This window comes from Ctenopharyngodon idella, chromosome 17, assembly GCF_019924925.1.
Source record: "Ctenopharyngodon idella isolate HZGC_01 chromosome 17, HZGC01, whole genome shotgun sequence".
Taxonomy (NCBI): domain Eukaryota; kingdom Metazoa; phylum Chordata; class Actinopteri; order Cypriniformes; family Xenocyprididae; genus Ctenopharyngodon; species Ctenopharyngodon idella.
The window spans coordinates 20,329,287-20,342,435 of NC_067236.1; the positions used below are offsets into that span (position 1 = coordinate 20,329,287).

At 36.7% G+C, this 13,149-nt stretch overlaps 1 protein-coding gene across 1 annotated transcript in view; it reads left to right on the plus strand.

The window, feature by feature from the left end:
• The first annotated feature begins 5,456 nt into the window (after nt 1–5,456).
• LOC127498080 (1-phosphatidylinositol 4,5-bisphosphate phosphodiesterase beta-1) overlaps nt 5,457–13,149 on the plus strand; it is an 80,006-nt gene continuing 72,313 nt past the window's right edge. The window contains exons 1-2 of the mRNA XM_051867035.1: nt 5,457–5,916; nt 11,586–11,663. Of these exons, the coding sequence (XP_051722995.1) occupies nt 5,818–5,916; nt 11,586–11,663 (177 nt within the window). The 5' untranslated portion in view covers nt 5,457–5,817. The remainder of the gene's footprint in view (nt 5,917–11,585; nt 11,664–13,149) is intronic.

Sequence of the window (13,149 nt, forward strand, 5' to 3'; positions counted from 1 at the left end):
ATACAGCAGCAGCAGCAGCAGCGCTTAAAGCTGAACTCTACAGATGTGCATTAGCACCTCTGCTGAAACACACAAGCCTGTATACACTATTACACACTCATCTTTATATTATTGTTAAATAATAATTAAATTAAAATAATGTATGTTATTATTATTATTATTAAAGAATTAATTAAATACATTTATTATTAGAATATAATTACATTAAATTTTCTTAAAGTCCCCCTGTAGTCAATAATTTTATCCCTTAAAACTCATCTTTGATAATCAAAATGACATATTTAAAACTAATTTCTTCATGCCTTAAAATAGCTTGAATGTAACTCCACACCCTTGCTTCATTTAGTATACGCGGGTCTATGAATATGCTAATTAGCCCCGCCTCCACTGACGACGTCAGAAACACCGGCGATTCGCGTTTTTGAGACGGTCTTTTCTTCTCTGCAGTTTTAAAGAGAAAATACTCAGCAAAGGTGTTAAAGGAACACTCCACTTTTTTTTGAAAATAGGCTCATTTTCCAACTCCCCTAGAGTTAAACAGTTGAGTTTTGCCGTTTTCGAATCCATTCAGCCGATCTCCGGTTCTGGCGGTACCACTTTTAGCATAGCTTAGCATAGTTCATTGAATCGGATTAGACCGTTAGCATCTCGCTCAAAAATGGCCAAAGAGTTTCAATATTTTTCCTATTTAAAACTTGACTCTTCTGTAGTTACATCGTGTACTAAGACCGACGGAAAATGAAAAGTTGCGATTTTCTAGGCCGATATGGCTAGGAACTATACTTTCATTCCGGCGTAATAATCAAGAACTTTGCTGCCGTACCATGGCTGCAGCAGGCGCAATGATATTACGCAGCGTCTCTCACAAATGTCTCCATGGTTGCAAGGGTCACAGGCGCTGCGTAATATCATTGCGCCTGCTGCAGCCATGGTACGGCAGCAAAGTTCCTTGATTATTACGCCGGAATGAGAGTATAGTTCCGTCTGTCTTAGTACACGGTGTAACTACAGAAGAGTCAAGTTTTAAATAGGAAAAATATCGAAACTCTTTGGCCATTTTTGAGCGAGATGCTAACAGTCTAATCCAATTCAATGAACTATGCTAAGCTATGCTAAAAGTGGTACTGCCAGACCCAGAGATCGGCTGAATGGATTCAAAAACGGTAAAACTCAACTGTTTAACTCTAGGGGAGTTGGAAAATGAGCCTATTTTCAAAAAAAGTGGAGTGTTCCTTTAACTGATGAATTTGCACACGGTTTGTCTTAAATCATATTAAAAACACCACATAGACATATAAACAACATTAAAAACTTGGGGGCTTTAAGTTAAGAATAATGGGCAAGCGTAAGGATTTGAGTGAGTTTGACAAGGGCCAAATTGTGATGGCTAGACAACTGGGTCAGAGCATCTCCAAAACTGCAGCTCTTGTGGGGTGTTCCCGGTCTGCAGTGGTCAGTATCTATCAAAAGTGGTCCAAGGAAGGAACAGTGGTGATCCGGCGACAGGGTCATGGGCGGCCGAGGCTCACTGATGCACATGGGGAGCGAAGGTTGGCCCGTGTGGTCCGATCCAACAGACGAGCTGCTGTAGCTCAAATTGCTCAAGAAGTTAATGCTGGTTCTGATAGAAAGGTGTCAGAATACACAGTGCATCACAGTTTGTTGTGTATGGGGCTGCATAGACACAGACCAGTCAGGGTGCCCATGCTGACCCCTGTTTAGTGCCAACAGTGGGCACGTGAACATCAGAACTGGACCACGGAGCAATGGAAGAAGGTGGCCTGGTCTGATGAATCATGTTTTCTCTTACATCACGTGGATGGCCGGGTGCGTGTACGTTGCTTACCTGGGGAACACATGGCACCAGGATGCACTATGGGAAGAAGGTAAGCCGGCGGAGGCAGTGTGATGCTTTGGGAAAGGTTCTGCTGGGAAACCTTGGGTCCTGCCATCCATGTGGATGTAACTTTGACACGTACCACCTACCTAAGCATTGTTGCAGACCATGTACACCCTTTCATGGAAACGGTATTTCCTGGTGGCTGTGGTCTCTTTCAGCAGGATAATGCTCCTGCCACAAAGCAAAAATGGTTCAGGAATGGTTTGAGGCGCACAACAACGAGTTTGAGGTGTTGACTTGGCCTCCAAATTCCCCAGATCTCAATCCAGTCGAGCATCTTTGGGATGTGCTGAAACAAGTCTGATCCACGGAGGCTCCACCTCGCAACTTACAGGACTTAAAGGATCTGCTGCTAACATCTTGGTGCAGATACCACAGCACACCTTCAGGGGTCTAGTGGAGTCCATGCCTCGACGGGTCAGGGCTGTTTTGGCAGCAAAAGGGGAACAACACAATATTAGGAAGGTGGACATAATCGGCCTGATCGGTGTATACAATATTCTGCTCAGAGAAACCTATCTCAGGGTGTGTTATCTAATCTAGCCCACACACTGTGAATTAAAGGGTGGATTTTACAGTTCCGTTATTTCCTCTATATGTGAGCACTGTTCAGGAACTGCCTTACATAACAACACGCTATATAACTTTGAAAAACCTGTTTGCTACAGATATAATAAAAACCAAAAATGCTCAGATGAGGTTTTGTCCTAATCATTTTATTATATTTTGCTCCATTGAGAATTTTAAACTAGTTGAATCACACCTGAATCATAGCATATATATTATTATATAACAGATAAATTCATCTTTATGTACTTCAGTCAATGAAAGCCAATATAAAATAGTAACATAATTGCTGTTTTTTTTTATTATCTTGTGGGTTTCCCAAACATGGAACTGAAACAAGATGCATGAATATGGCTTATATAATTATAAACCATAATCGTATTGAGCGTCTGACAATATCATTATAGGCCTAATTATAATCATTGGTCTGAATTAATATTGTTGCAGCCTGATTATAACATTCATTAACTGAACATGAAGGACAAGGTCATTTTCAAGAAATGAATCGTACATGCTCTATTGTTTTGCATTTGATAAATAAGCTTATATTTGTTTATAAGAGATGAAAGAAAACGAGAAATGAATATACTTCTAGAGATGTGTGATTGAATTCAGTGCTGAATTGTAATGGATTAAGATTCCCAGATGTGGAAGAGGAAAAACGACTTAAAAGGAACATATTCTTTGTTTCACTGTGATCACATTTCAAAAGAAATTTATAATGATGTCCATAACAAATAATTATCTGCTATTGCCATATTCTTATCACATTAATGAGAATGATTTTGTCAGGACACATGTATTTTTTCCCCAAGCAAAAAAAGTAATTAACTGAAAACAAATACCATGTAAATACTTTACAATATAAATAACATTTTTTCACATTACAATATATTCTGAAAGTAAGGGTGTACAAGTGCTTAACCCTAATTGGGTGTTTGGGGTCAATATGACCCTATTTGAACTTTCTTTAGTTAAAAAACATGGTTCCCTTCATCTGGTGCAAGATTTTTTGACTTTTTTTACAATATCAATCTATACACGCACGCACACACACACACACACACAAACTGGGCTTAAATTTGGTTGTTCTGAAGGTATGTAAAAAAATTTAAAAAAAAAAAAATCACACTCTGGGTGTTTGGGGTCCAACTGAAAATGAATGGGAAAAGTTTTATTTTTTATTTTTTATTTGTCAAAAAAAATCAATAAATCCAGCATAAATCTGAAAATTTCCACACATAAATGAAGGCCTGGTACTAGAACACAAATGCAATGTGGAACGAATGTGATCACACACACACACACACACACACACACACACACTCACACTCACACTCACACACACACACTTACTCTTCGCTCTTGTTAAAATTAATTTCTTATTCTAAAGTTAATAACTTTTATACATTTGGATCATTGAAATAAATAATATGTGATTACAATCAAGTATTGTCTTTTAGAGGAAACTTTTGTGGCATCATTGCAAATTTATGTGGCATTATTGCAAATACAAGATGCTTCAAAAGACCTCAAACAAAAACAAAAAAATTTAAACTTGGACAAAAATACTGATTTAATGTATTTTATAATGTTTAAATATATATTCACAAAATATACATCACAAAAGCTGTTATAAGAGCAGTTAAGCACTGGATATACTTCATTTACATGTACGGTAGTGTACGCGCACAGTCAAATGCACAACCTTGCAAAGCATACTTCATTTGACTCATATGTGCAGTTTTGAGCAATCTCTTGCCATGAGTTACAACCCATGTGAACATCTTTGTATTCTTTCATGCTAGAGTTGTACTAATGAGGGTACTTCCTAACCTCTTCACACAATCCCTCTTCTATGTAGGCCTCTGTTGTCGCTGTAGCTCGCATGTGTTCCGATCTGTTCTGTTCATGCCGTTTTTCTTTGACTACCTTGTGAATCGATGCCCCCAGGGCACGGTTGCCACCTTGTGGATAAACTAATTACTGCAAAAAAATTAAATGCGCATATGTGACCTGCACGTACAAGTATGCGCGGTTACAAAAATCCATGTACTCTTCTGATGACGAAATTCATGTTACGTGCACTGTACACCGACCCTCGCGTACGCATAAAAAGTGAAGTATACTTTGAGCTTTAGCCACATCCAGAAAAATGAATGGACATCTATAGGCCTCTGTTGGATGTATATGGTAACTACACTCTTTTTTTTCTAAAACTGTATTTCCTACAGATTTTTCTCTAACCAGCAGATGACAGAATTCTGCATCTAACACCTAGATTAACATCCAGAAACAGCTCATATTTACGGAGCCTTGCACATGACATTCAAGAAAAAATTAATAGGCTAAATCATGTGCACGATTTAGCAAATCGAGGGAATGAAACAGTAAATTGTGGGCAAGATTTATTTTTTCTTGCATGTAATGTGCGGAGCTACATACATATTTAATTCTGATCATTATTAAAGTTTTTTTTTTTAATAAAAATTAAATATTTTATATGCATGCTAATGCTATAGTTGAGGAATCCTCATATCATATCATATTCAAATTCCCAAAACAGCATAAATGTATAGATGAGAACTAAAAGAAAAAAAAGACATTTCTATTATTAAAAATGTATATTTTTTATACAATCGCTCTCTAAATATTGACCTCAAACACCTGTTTGACCTGTAAACTAGAAATGAAACATATGAGGGTTAAAGGTCATGAAAAATTGTCACAATGCAAAAAAAAAATCTCAATGTAGCCTATATAATATCCCTTTCATTTCTTACTGCAGTAAGCTGTATTGTGCTTTTCATATGAACAAACTTTGATTTATTCGTAATTGTTTAGATAGTCTTCAGTGCTGAATTCTATAGGGCTGAAATAGCAAAAAAACGTTTCCTGCCTTTGCAGAGGTGTTATGAAATGTTTAATTGTGACGGTTGGTTCAGCAGGGGAGGGAAGCGCTGCGCACTAGGAGGCGCTGGATCTCAGCGCGCACATGAGTCAGTGCGCGGAGGACACGCGCTCGCTCGCTCGCTCACTCACTCACTCTCTCCATCATTTATGATCGCTGTTTCTCCCCGCTGCTCATTTGCTCCGCGTCTTCGATCACTCCTTGCGTTCTGAAACACAAACCCGCGGCGTTCAGTGACATGATACCGCAGGCATGTGATGTGTCCATATGCCAAGGGCTTCTAAATGACCATCCGCGTGCGTAAAGAAGCGCTTCCATTCACCAGAACTGTTTCGCTGTCATCCTGTGCGCTCCGCTTTGGCTTCTTCCCGGAGAAGAAAGAGAGAGACTTGATTTTTTTCTCCCCACAGCTGTTTTGGGTGTAAATGTTGAAGCTTGAATGGCTGGAGCTCAACCTGGCGTTCATGCGCTTCAACTCAAGCCGGTGCGCGTGTCCGAGAGTCTGAAGCGAGGCAGTAGATTTATGAAATGGGATGAGGTAAGTCACAATTAGCCGGTGTGTCAGAGAATGAATGCACCGCTTCTGCGGTGAATGTGTGCGGCGTTTTGTTTGTATGATTGCCCGCGCGGATGTTGCATTGTTTACATATCCAACACCGCAGACCCTCACAATCAGCTCTCGATCGACCTTTATTGATGTTAGAGGGGGATTCACAGAGAAATGAGCCCACTAAGATCAGTTTCGAGTTCTCAAGTCCATCAGCATGTTCACAGACTCCATATGGACTGAGTGTCAGAGTCTCTGCAGAGGCTCATGAGAATGACATCAGGTTACTTTGTGTGCAGTAATGTATCACTGCATCTCAGCCCTGTCACTACTTTGCAGAAACCTAATGCAACCAGCTCTAGATGATTCCTCACTATGTAATATGAAAATATAAAACCTTTAAAAAGAAGCATGCATTTGGAGACAGAATGTGTCGCATTTTGTAGCGAGTGCTGCATGAGCATTGATTGAGTGTGGATCAGCACTGAGGTGTTACACATTCACCTGTTGGATCAGCAAGAAAAACTCGCTGCACTCTGGGAATCGAAACACTTTGATATAAGATAATTGTCAAACATTTATTTTAAAGCATTTCATTTTTTCTTATATTGCAGATGTGCTTTATTCTGTAACAGGACTAGATATTTTAAAAGGGAGCTATTATGCCCCTTTTCACAAGATAAGTCTCTGGTGTCCCCAGAATGTGTCTGTGAAGTTTCAGCTCAAAATACCCCACAGATCATTTATTATAGCCTGTCAAATTTGCCCCTATTTTGTGTGTATCTCTTTAAATGCAAATGAGCTGCTTTCCAGAAGAGGGCGGAGCTTTAACAGCTCACGCTTCGGTTGCTCAACAACAACAAAGCTGGAGAATCTCACGCAGCCAAAATGAGGATTGTCAGTAACGGTGTTCATCCTTACATTGTTCAAACCGGAGTCGACACTGATGGAGAGACTCAGGAAGAAGTTACAACTTTTAGAATGAAAATGGATGTTTCTGAATGGTTAGTGGCTAAATTTATGTAGTTGCTGTGGAGTTGATTCAACTCATCCAGTAGCATGTGCCGTCATGTTAATCTTTTGTGCAAATCCAGCATTGAATTGACCCTCGTTTGTGAAGCAGTCCGGCGTAAAATGACAGCATGACAACAACACTCTACTACAACAACTCTTCCTCTTCTCTAAAGCAGCCCAACATGGACTCACCCCCTTTGTTGTGTGTTCTCGGGGACAGGGTTTATGTAAATTTTAGGGTTAGGGATGTCACTAACCCGGGAAGAAGCTTGTTGTAGTCCCTAAACAGAGAATTCTTTAAAAGGAAATATCTGCCATTACATTGAACTTTGAGCGTCGTAACTTTGCAGATGTTGTTTATGCTCAAACAGCAACATTACACACTAACTAAAGTTAAAAAAGTGAAATCATAATTAACCACACCTTTAAAGGGATAGTTCACACAAAAATTACAATTTTGTCATCATTTACTCACCCTTATGTTGTTCCAAACCTGTATGAGTTTCTTTCTTCTGTTGAACACAAAAGAAGATATTTTGAAGAATGTTGGTAACCAGACAGTTGATGGTTGATAGTATTTTTGTTTTCCTACTATGGAAGTTTGATTACCAACATTCTTTAAAATATCTTCTTTTGTGTTCAACAGAAGAAAGAAACTCACAGGTTTGGACCAACTTGAGGGTGAGTAAATGATGACAGAATTTTTATTTTTGGGTGAACTCTCTCTTTAAGAATGTCCTCCCCAGTATTGCATTTCATGATTGATTAATGGGTTTTAATGTCCAATTCTTGGACTTTTAATTTTAGTCCATGCAGACCTTGAATATTTGATTACATCCTTCATTAAAAATCAACTGTAAATAAACTATTAAAGGGTAAGTTCATCCAAAAATGAAATTTCTGTAATTAATTACTCACCCTCATGTTGTCCCACTCTCATAAGACCTTTGTTCATCTTCGGAACACAAATTAAGATATTTTTGATGAAATCCAAGAGGTTTTTTTTTTTATCCTCCAATGAAAGCAATGAAATGACCACATTCAAGGGGATTAAAAAAAGGGGAGTGGTTGCATTTTTATCATTATAGGGTGGTTGTGTACACACACTGCCAACACACATTTATGTTCAAATACCATGTAAAAGTAAATTTTGCGTAATAGTTCTCCTTTAAAATAACCAAGAATGGCTTTTATATTTAGCTTTAGAACATTGCATAATAGAAAAAAAGTACTGATGTTACTAACGTCGACAAATGTTTTACTTTGGATAATTTACAGAACCACATCGAAACCTCTTAAAAGTTTAGTTCTGTCATTAATTATTCACCCTCATGTCGTTCCACACCCGTAAGACCTTCGTTCATCTTCGGAACAGAAATTAAGATATTTTTGATGAAAACCGAGAGGTTTTTTTATCCTCCAATGAAAGCAACGAAATTCAAGGTCCAGAAAAGTAGTAAGGGCATCGTTAAAATAGTCAACGTGACTACAGTGGTTCAACTTTAATATTGTGAAGCGACAAGAATACTTTTATTTTTTATCTACTTAAATCATAAGCAGTGTCTCAGAACAAGCCGTTTTCATTTTCTGAGCAGTATGACGTCAAACTGCACAGGCCCCGCCCACGACTGCTGACGGTCTCTGCCGTATTAGCATAGACCCCACCCTGATCGAGATTCCGTCATTTTCTCCAGGCCGGAGCAGCTGTAGCGACAAGAATGTCTCGTAAGCAACTCAGGTGTTTTGTTGTTGGATGTAAGAGTGAACATAACAGTCTTTATTTACTCCTGACATCAGAGCTGCTGAAGACACAGTGGATTAGTTTTATTTTTGAAGGGAAGTCGCCCCCATATATCTAAATTCGTTTATGTCTGTGTGAATCATTTTACACCAGACTGCTTTGTACAAAGGCACAATACAAAACAGGTTTTTGCTAAAAAATGTTGTCAGCTCAAAGGTGGATCAGTACAAACTGTTTGTGAAGGTATAACTGTGATTAAACTAAACTATACCTGTTCTGTCTCCATGCAGCATATATTCTCTGGCTCTATAGGCATCATTGTCCAACTCCGGTTTGAAATGAATGCCACTACTGACTGTTTATGACATTTTCAGTGCGTGAGATTGTCCTGTTTTGTTGTTGTCTGTATGCCAGTGTAGTGAGAAATCGAGTCCCCCCAGGAATCGGGTCTTCTTTAGGACCCAGAGTGATTCCATTGGTTCAACAGACTTTTAATGGGTAGTATTTTTAGTGCCTGATTATAATTCCTGCAAAATCACATTATGATTTATATTGTTTAAAAGGCGTTATAATGACCAGTAATATGGAATTTAAGCAACAGCTGCTGATGGAATGGGACTCGATTTCTCATGACACCGGAGCATGAGCTCTTGAAGCTCCGCCCTCTTCTGGAAAGGGGGCCGGGAGCAGCAGCTCATTTGCATTTAAAGGGACACACACAAAAACGGCATGTTTTTGCTCACAAGCAAAAAGTGGCAATTTTAACAAGCTATAATAAATGATCTGTGTGGTATTTTGAGCTGAAACTTCACAGGCACATTCTGGGCACACCAGGGATTTTATTTTACATCTTGTAAAAAGATGCATATTAGGTGCCCTTTAATAATTTAGAAACTGCTGCTATAAATTCTGCCCAAAAAAGCTCTAGGTTTAAGTCTGATACCATCTTCAGTTATTTTTCTTATTTAAAACATTTTTTTTGCATAACAAATTATCAACAGACAAGAAACATCCGCATGCATGTGGCGTGTTTCTCTACGTGAACAAAACCTGAGGATCATCATGTTCTCCACAATGATTTGAGATGATCTAAAGGGCTTTGATGGAAGAGTCAATGTCTTGACCTAGAAATAGTGCAGAATCTGAAATGTTTCTTACTATTCTTGGTCTTACTTAATCCAGGTTTAAACGAAACAAAAATCCCAGATGGTTCTCATGTATTTTGCAGCCCTTTAGAAGCTGTGTTCACTTTAAATAAATGCAGTAAGTATTCTGGAGGAGTCTGACTTCTATCAGCACCATAATGCCATACAGCTTTACATGAGCTTATGCTGAAAATGTTGACGTTTAAAAGCTTTTCTCTGCAAATAAAACTGGAAATGTTGGCCTGTTGCTATGGCAACTTTCATGCTTTAAATTCCCGTCTTCCTTGCCTGCCTTACATTAGCTAAGACATGCTGCGCCGCCCAACTTAGATGTGCAGTTAGAATGTGGGCAGACCCACGCAAGATCTAAAATAACACAATCAATTACAGGTCTCTTTATAAAGGGACGCCGCGATCGCACCGTCTGCTTGAGGGGTAAATGCTCCCCTTTCCTCATCAGCTTGTCTGTTCAAATGTTCTGCTTAAAAAGACAGGACCGTGCCACGTTTAAAACAGGACCGGCGTCTCGTTTCGTGCTTGTGACTTTATTACATGCCAGCGTGAATCACACTAATATAGAGCACTTATGCAATGTCTGAGTCAAACCTCGAATTTCGGTCCGTCCCGTATCGAGAAACATGTTTTCGAGTGGATTGCCACAGAAATCCCATGTGTTTTTCTTGCGCGAGGCAAGATTAGTCTTTACCTCCCACAGAAACATGACGTCGCTTTACTGAAGACTTTGATTTTGCTGCTCTTTTTATTCAGGGTACTTAAAATAACTCCTGCAGTTGACTTACAGACCCTGTGATATCAAAATGATGGGTTTTATTTCATCTGTTGGCTCTGAGCTCATCTATATGATGGTGTAAAGCGAAACTTTTAGCGTTTGAAATGTGCCATCCTTCTCCTCCAGCTGTACTGATGACATAATCTGGGATTCAGATCCATATATGCATGATAGCAAGCAGTAAATCATGGTTTATGTAAACTAAAGGTTATAGAGTGCAACAGTGCTTGTCCACTTTTTCAGTGGCGTTGGTTGCAGAAGTATTTTTTCCATTCATTTCTCCGATAGGGATTTAAAAAAAAAATAAGTTTTTTTTTTTTTTTAAGCCATGAACCAAACCAACCAGCTATGAGGAGAATCACAACATTATAAACTTTGATTTGAAGCAAAAAAGTGTTTGAAAATCGGACTGTGAACAGCTTTAGTGAGGGAAAGAACTACAATCCCATGAAGCACTGCGAACAGCATAATCAAATTAAAAAACGATGGAGAATATAGAGAGATCGATTTGATTACGTAATTCGCAGTGCTTAATTGGAGTGGGCGGAGCTAAACTGCTATTTTGTGAGTGTGTTGCTTCTTGCAACTCTCTGATTGGTGGAATTTTCATTATAGCATTATGGGTAATGTAGTTTTTCACTGTTAAGTATGATTATTTAAAAAATAAGTTGAAATAATGTGGACCTCGTAGCTCACAGTAGGTCTGTCTTTAAAGGTTTATAAGTTTTTGTTAAAAATCAATTGGAAAGTTTTTTTACTTCCCTAACCTGACTTTTGCACTCTGTTGGCTTTATTTAAAAAAATGTCTTTCAGTATGTCCTGAATTTTAACCCTGTTTCATATGTCAATGCAGGAAGAAAGTGATCTTTTCATGTGACCTTTAATGCATCCTGTAAATATGTTGTCTAAAGCCATTTTTATATTATTTCTACTGTGTGTTTAGACTTAAAAATGTAATTTCTCCGCTCAGGATTCTTCTACTGTGACTCCAGTGACGTTACGCGTCGATCCGCAGGGATACTTCCTGTACTGGACGGATCAGAATAAGGTAAAATCTCTCAAATCAAAATCCAGTGCAGTGTGATTGAAGCGTGTGATTATCATTGATATTTTTTTTGTTTGTTTGTTTGGGTTTTTTTTTTTTTTTTTTTTTTTTACACAAGTGCTTCCCAGTTTTGTGTGTTATATTTGTTGAATGGGTTTTCAGTGATATTTTAGTATCATTACTAATATCTTAGTATTTGTTAATTATTTTTTAATTAGTTTTTATTTTTATATATTTTCTGTTTTCATTTTCATTTTTAGTTAATGTTTTAGTAATTTTGGTGTGTTATTGTTGTTTTGATTAGTTTTTTAATATGCCTGTTATTCATTTTTATTTCAATTTTAGTTTTAGTAATTTTAGTACTAGTAAATTTTGCCTTTGAAACTAACTGAATGTTTTTTTTTAATATTCCTGTTATTTAATTTATTTTAATTAACATTTATTTATTTATTTATTTATTTATTTATTTCAATTAACATTATATTTATTTATTTATTTATTTTTATTTACTATTACATTGATTTTTTTTTATTTACTTAACATTTTATTTCAATTAACATGACATTTATTTTTGTTTATTTATGTTTTTTGTTTTAACATTTAATTTCAATTAACATTATTTTTTTTTTACATTTTTATATCTAGCATTTTATTTCAACTTCAAAATTTTATTTACTTCAACTTTGCATTCATTTATTTAATTTTATTTATTTATATAACATCTAATTTATTTTAATCAACATTACATGTATTTATTTATTTTTATTTACTCAACATTTTATTTAAATTAACATTATTTTTTTAATTTATTTATCTAGCATTTTCTTTCAATTACTGCATTTATTTATTTGTTTGTATTTATTTAATTTATTTCAATTAACATTACATTTATTTTTGTTCATTTTAAGTTATTTATTTATTTATTTAACATTTTATTTCAATAACATTTATAAATTTTTATTTGTTTATTTAACTTTTAATTTATTCCAATTAATATTACATTTATTTATTTATTTATTTTATCGTGTAATTTATTTCATTTAGCATAAATGTTTTTAGTATTTTTAGTTTTAGTTAACGATAACAACACTAAACAAATGAGCATCTCATCAGAACAAAACAGTTCATTTTATCTAGTGCGGTGTCACTTTCCAAACTCTGTCTGTAGGGAATGAGGTTGAGTCTATTGTCCAGATGGACCACTGACAGCCAACTGCTCACATTGCCTCAGAGTTTGGCTTATAGTGGCGTCCCACTTTAAATGAAAGATTTTCATTAAAGTATGGATGAATTTTTAATTTCATGTGTTCCAGAGTTTGTCTCTGTCAATTTTTGCCATTGTAAATTTGCCATTTTGCCAGCGTACATCTTGATTTATGTACCTGGAGCTGCTGATTTGATAAACAGCATCTAATATATTGTGCTCAATAGTAATTGCTTTGAAATAATCAGAGTTACGTGTGGGTGAGGAGCAGAACAGGAAGTCACA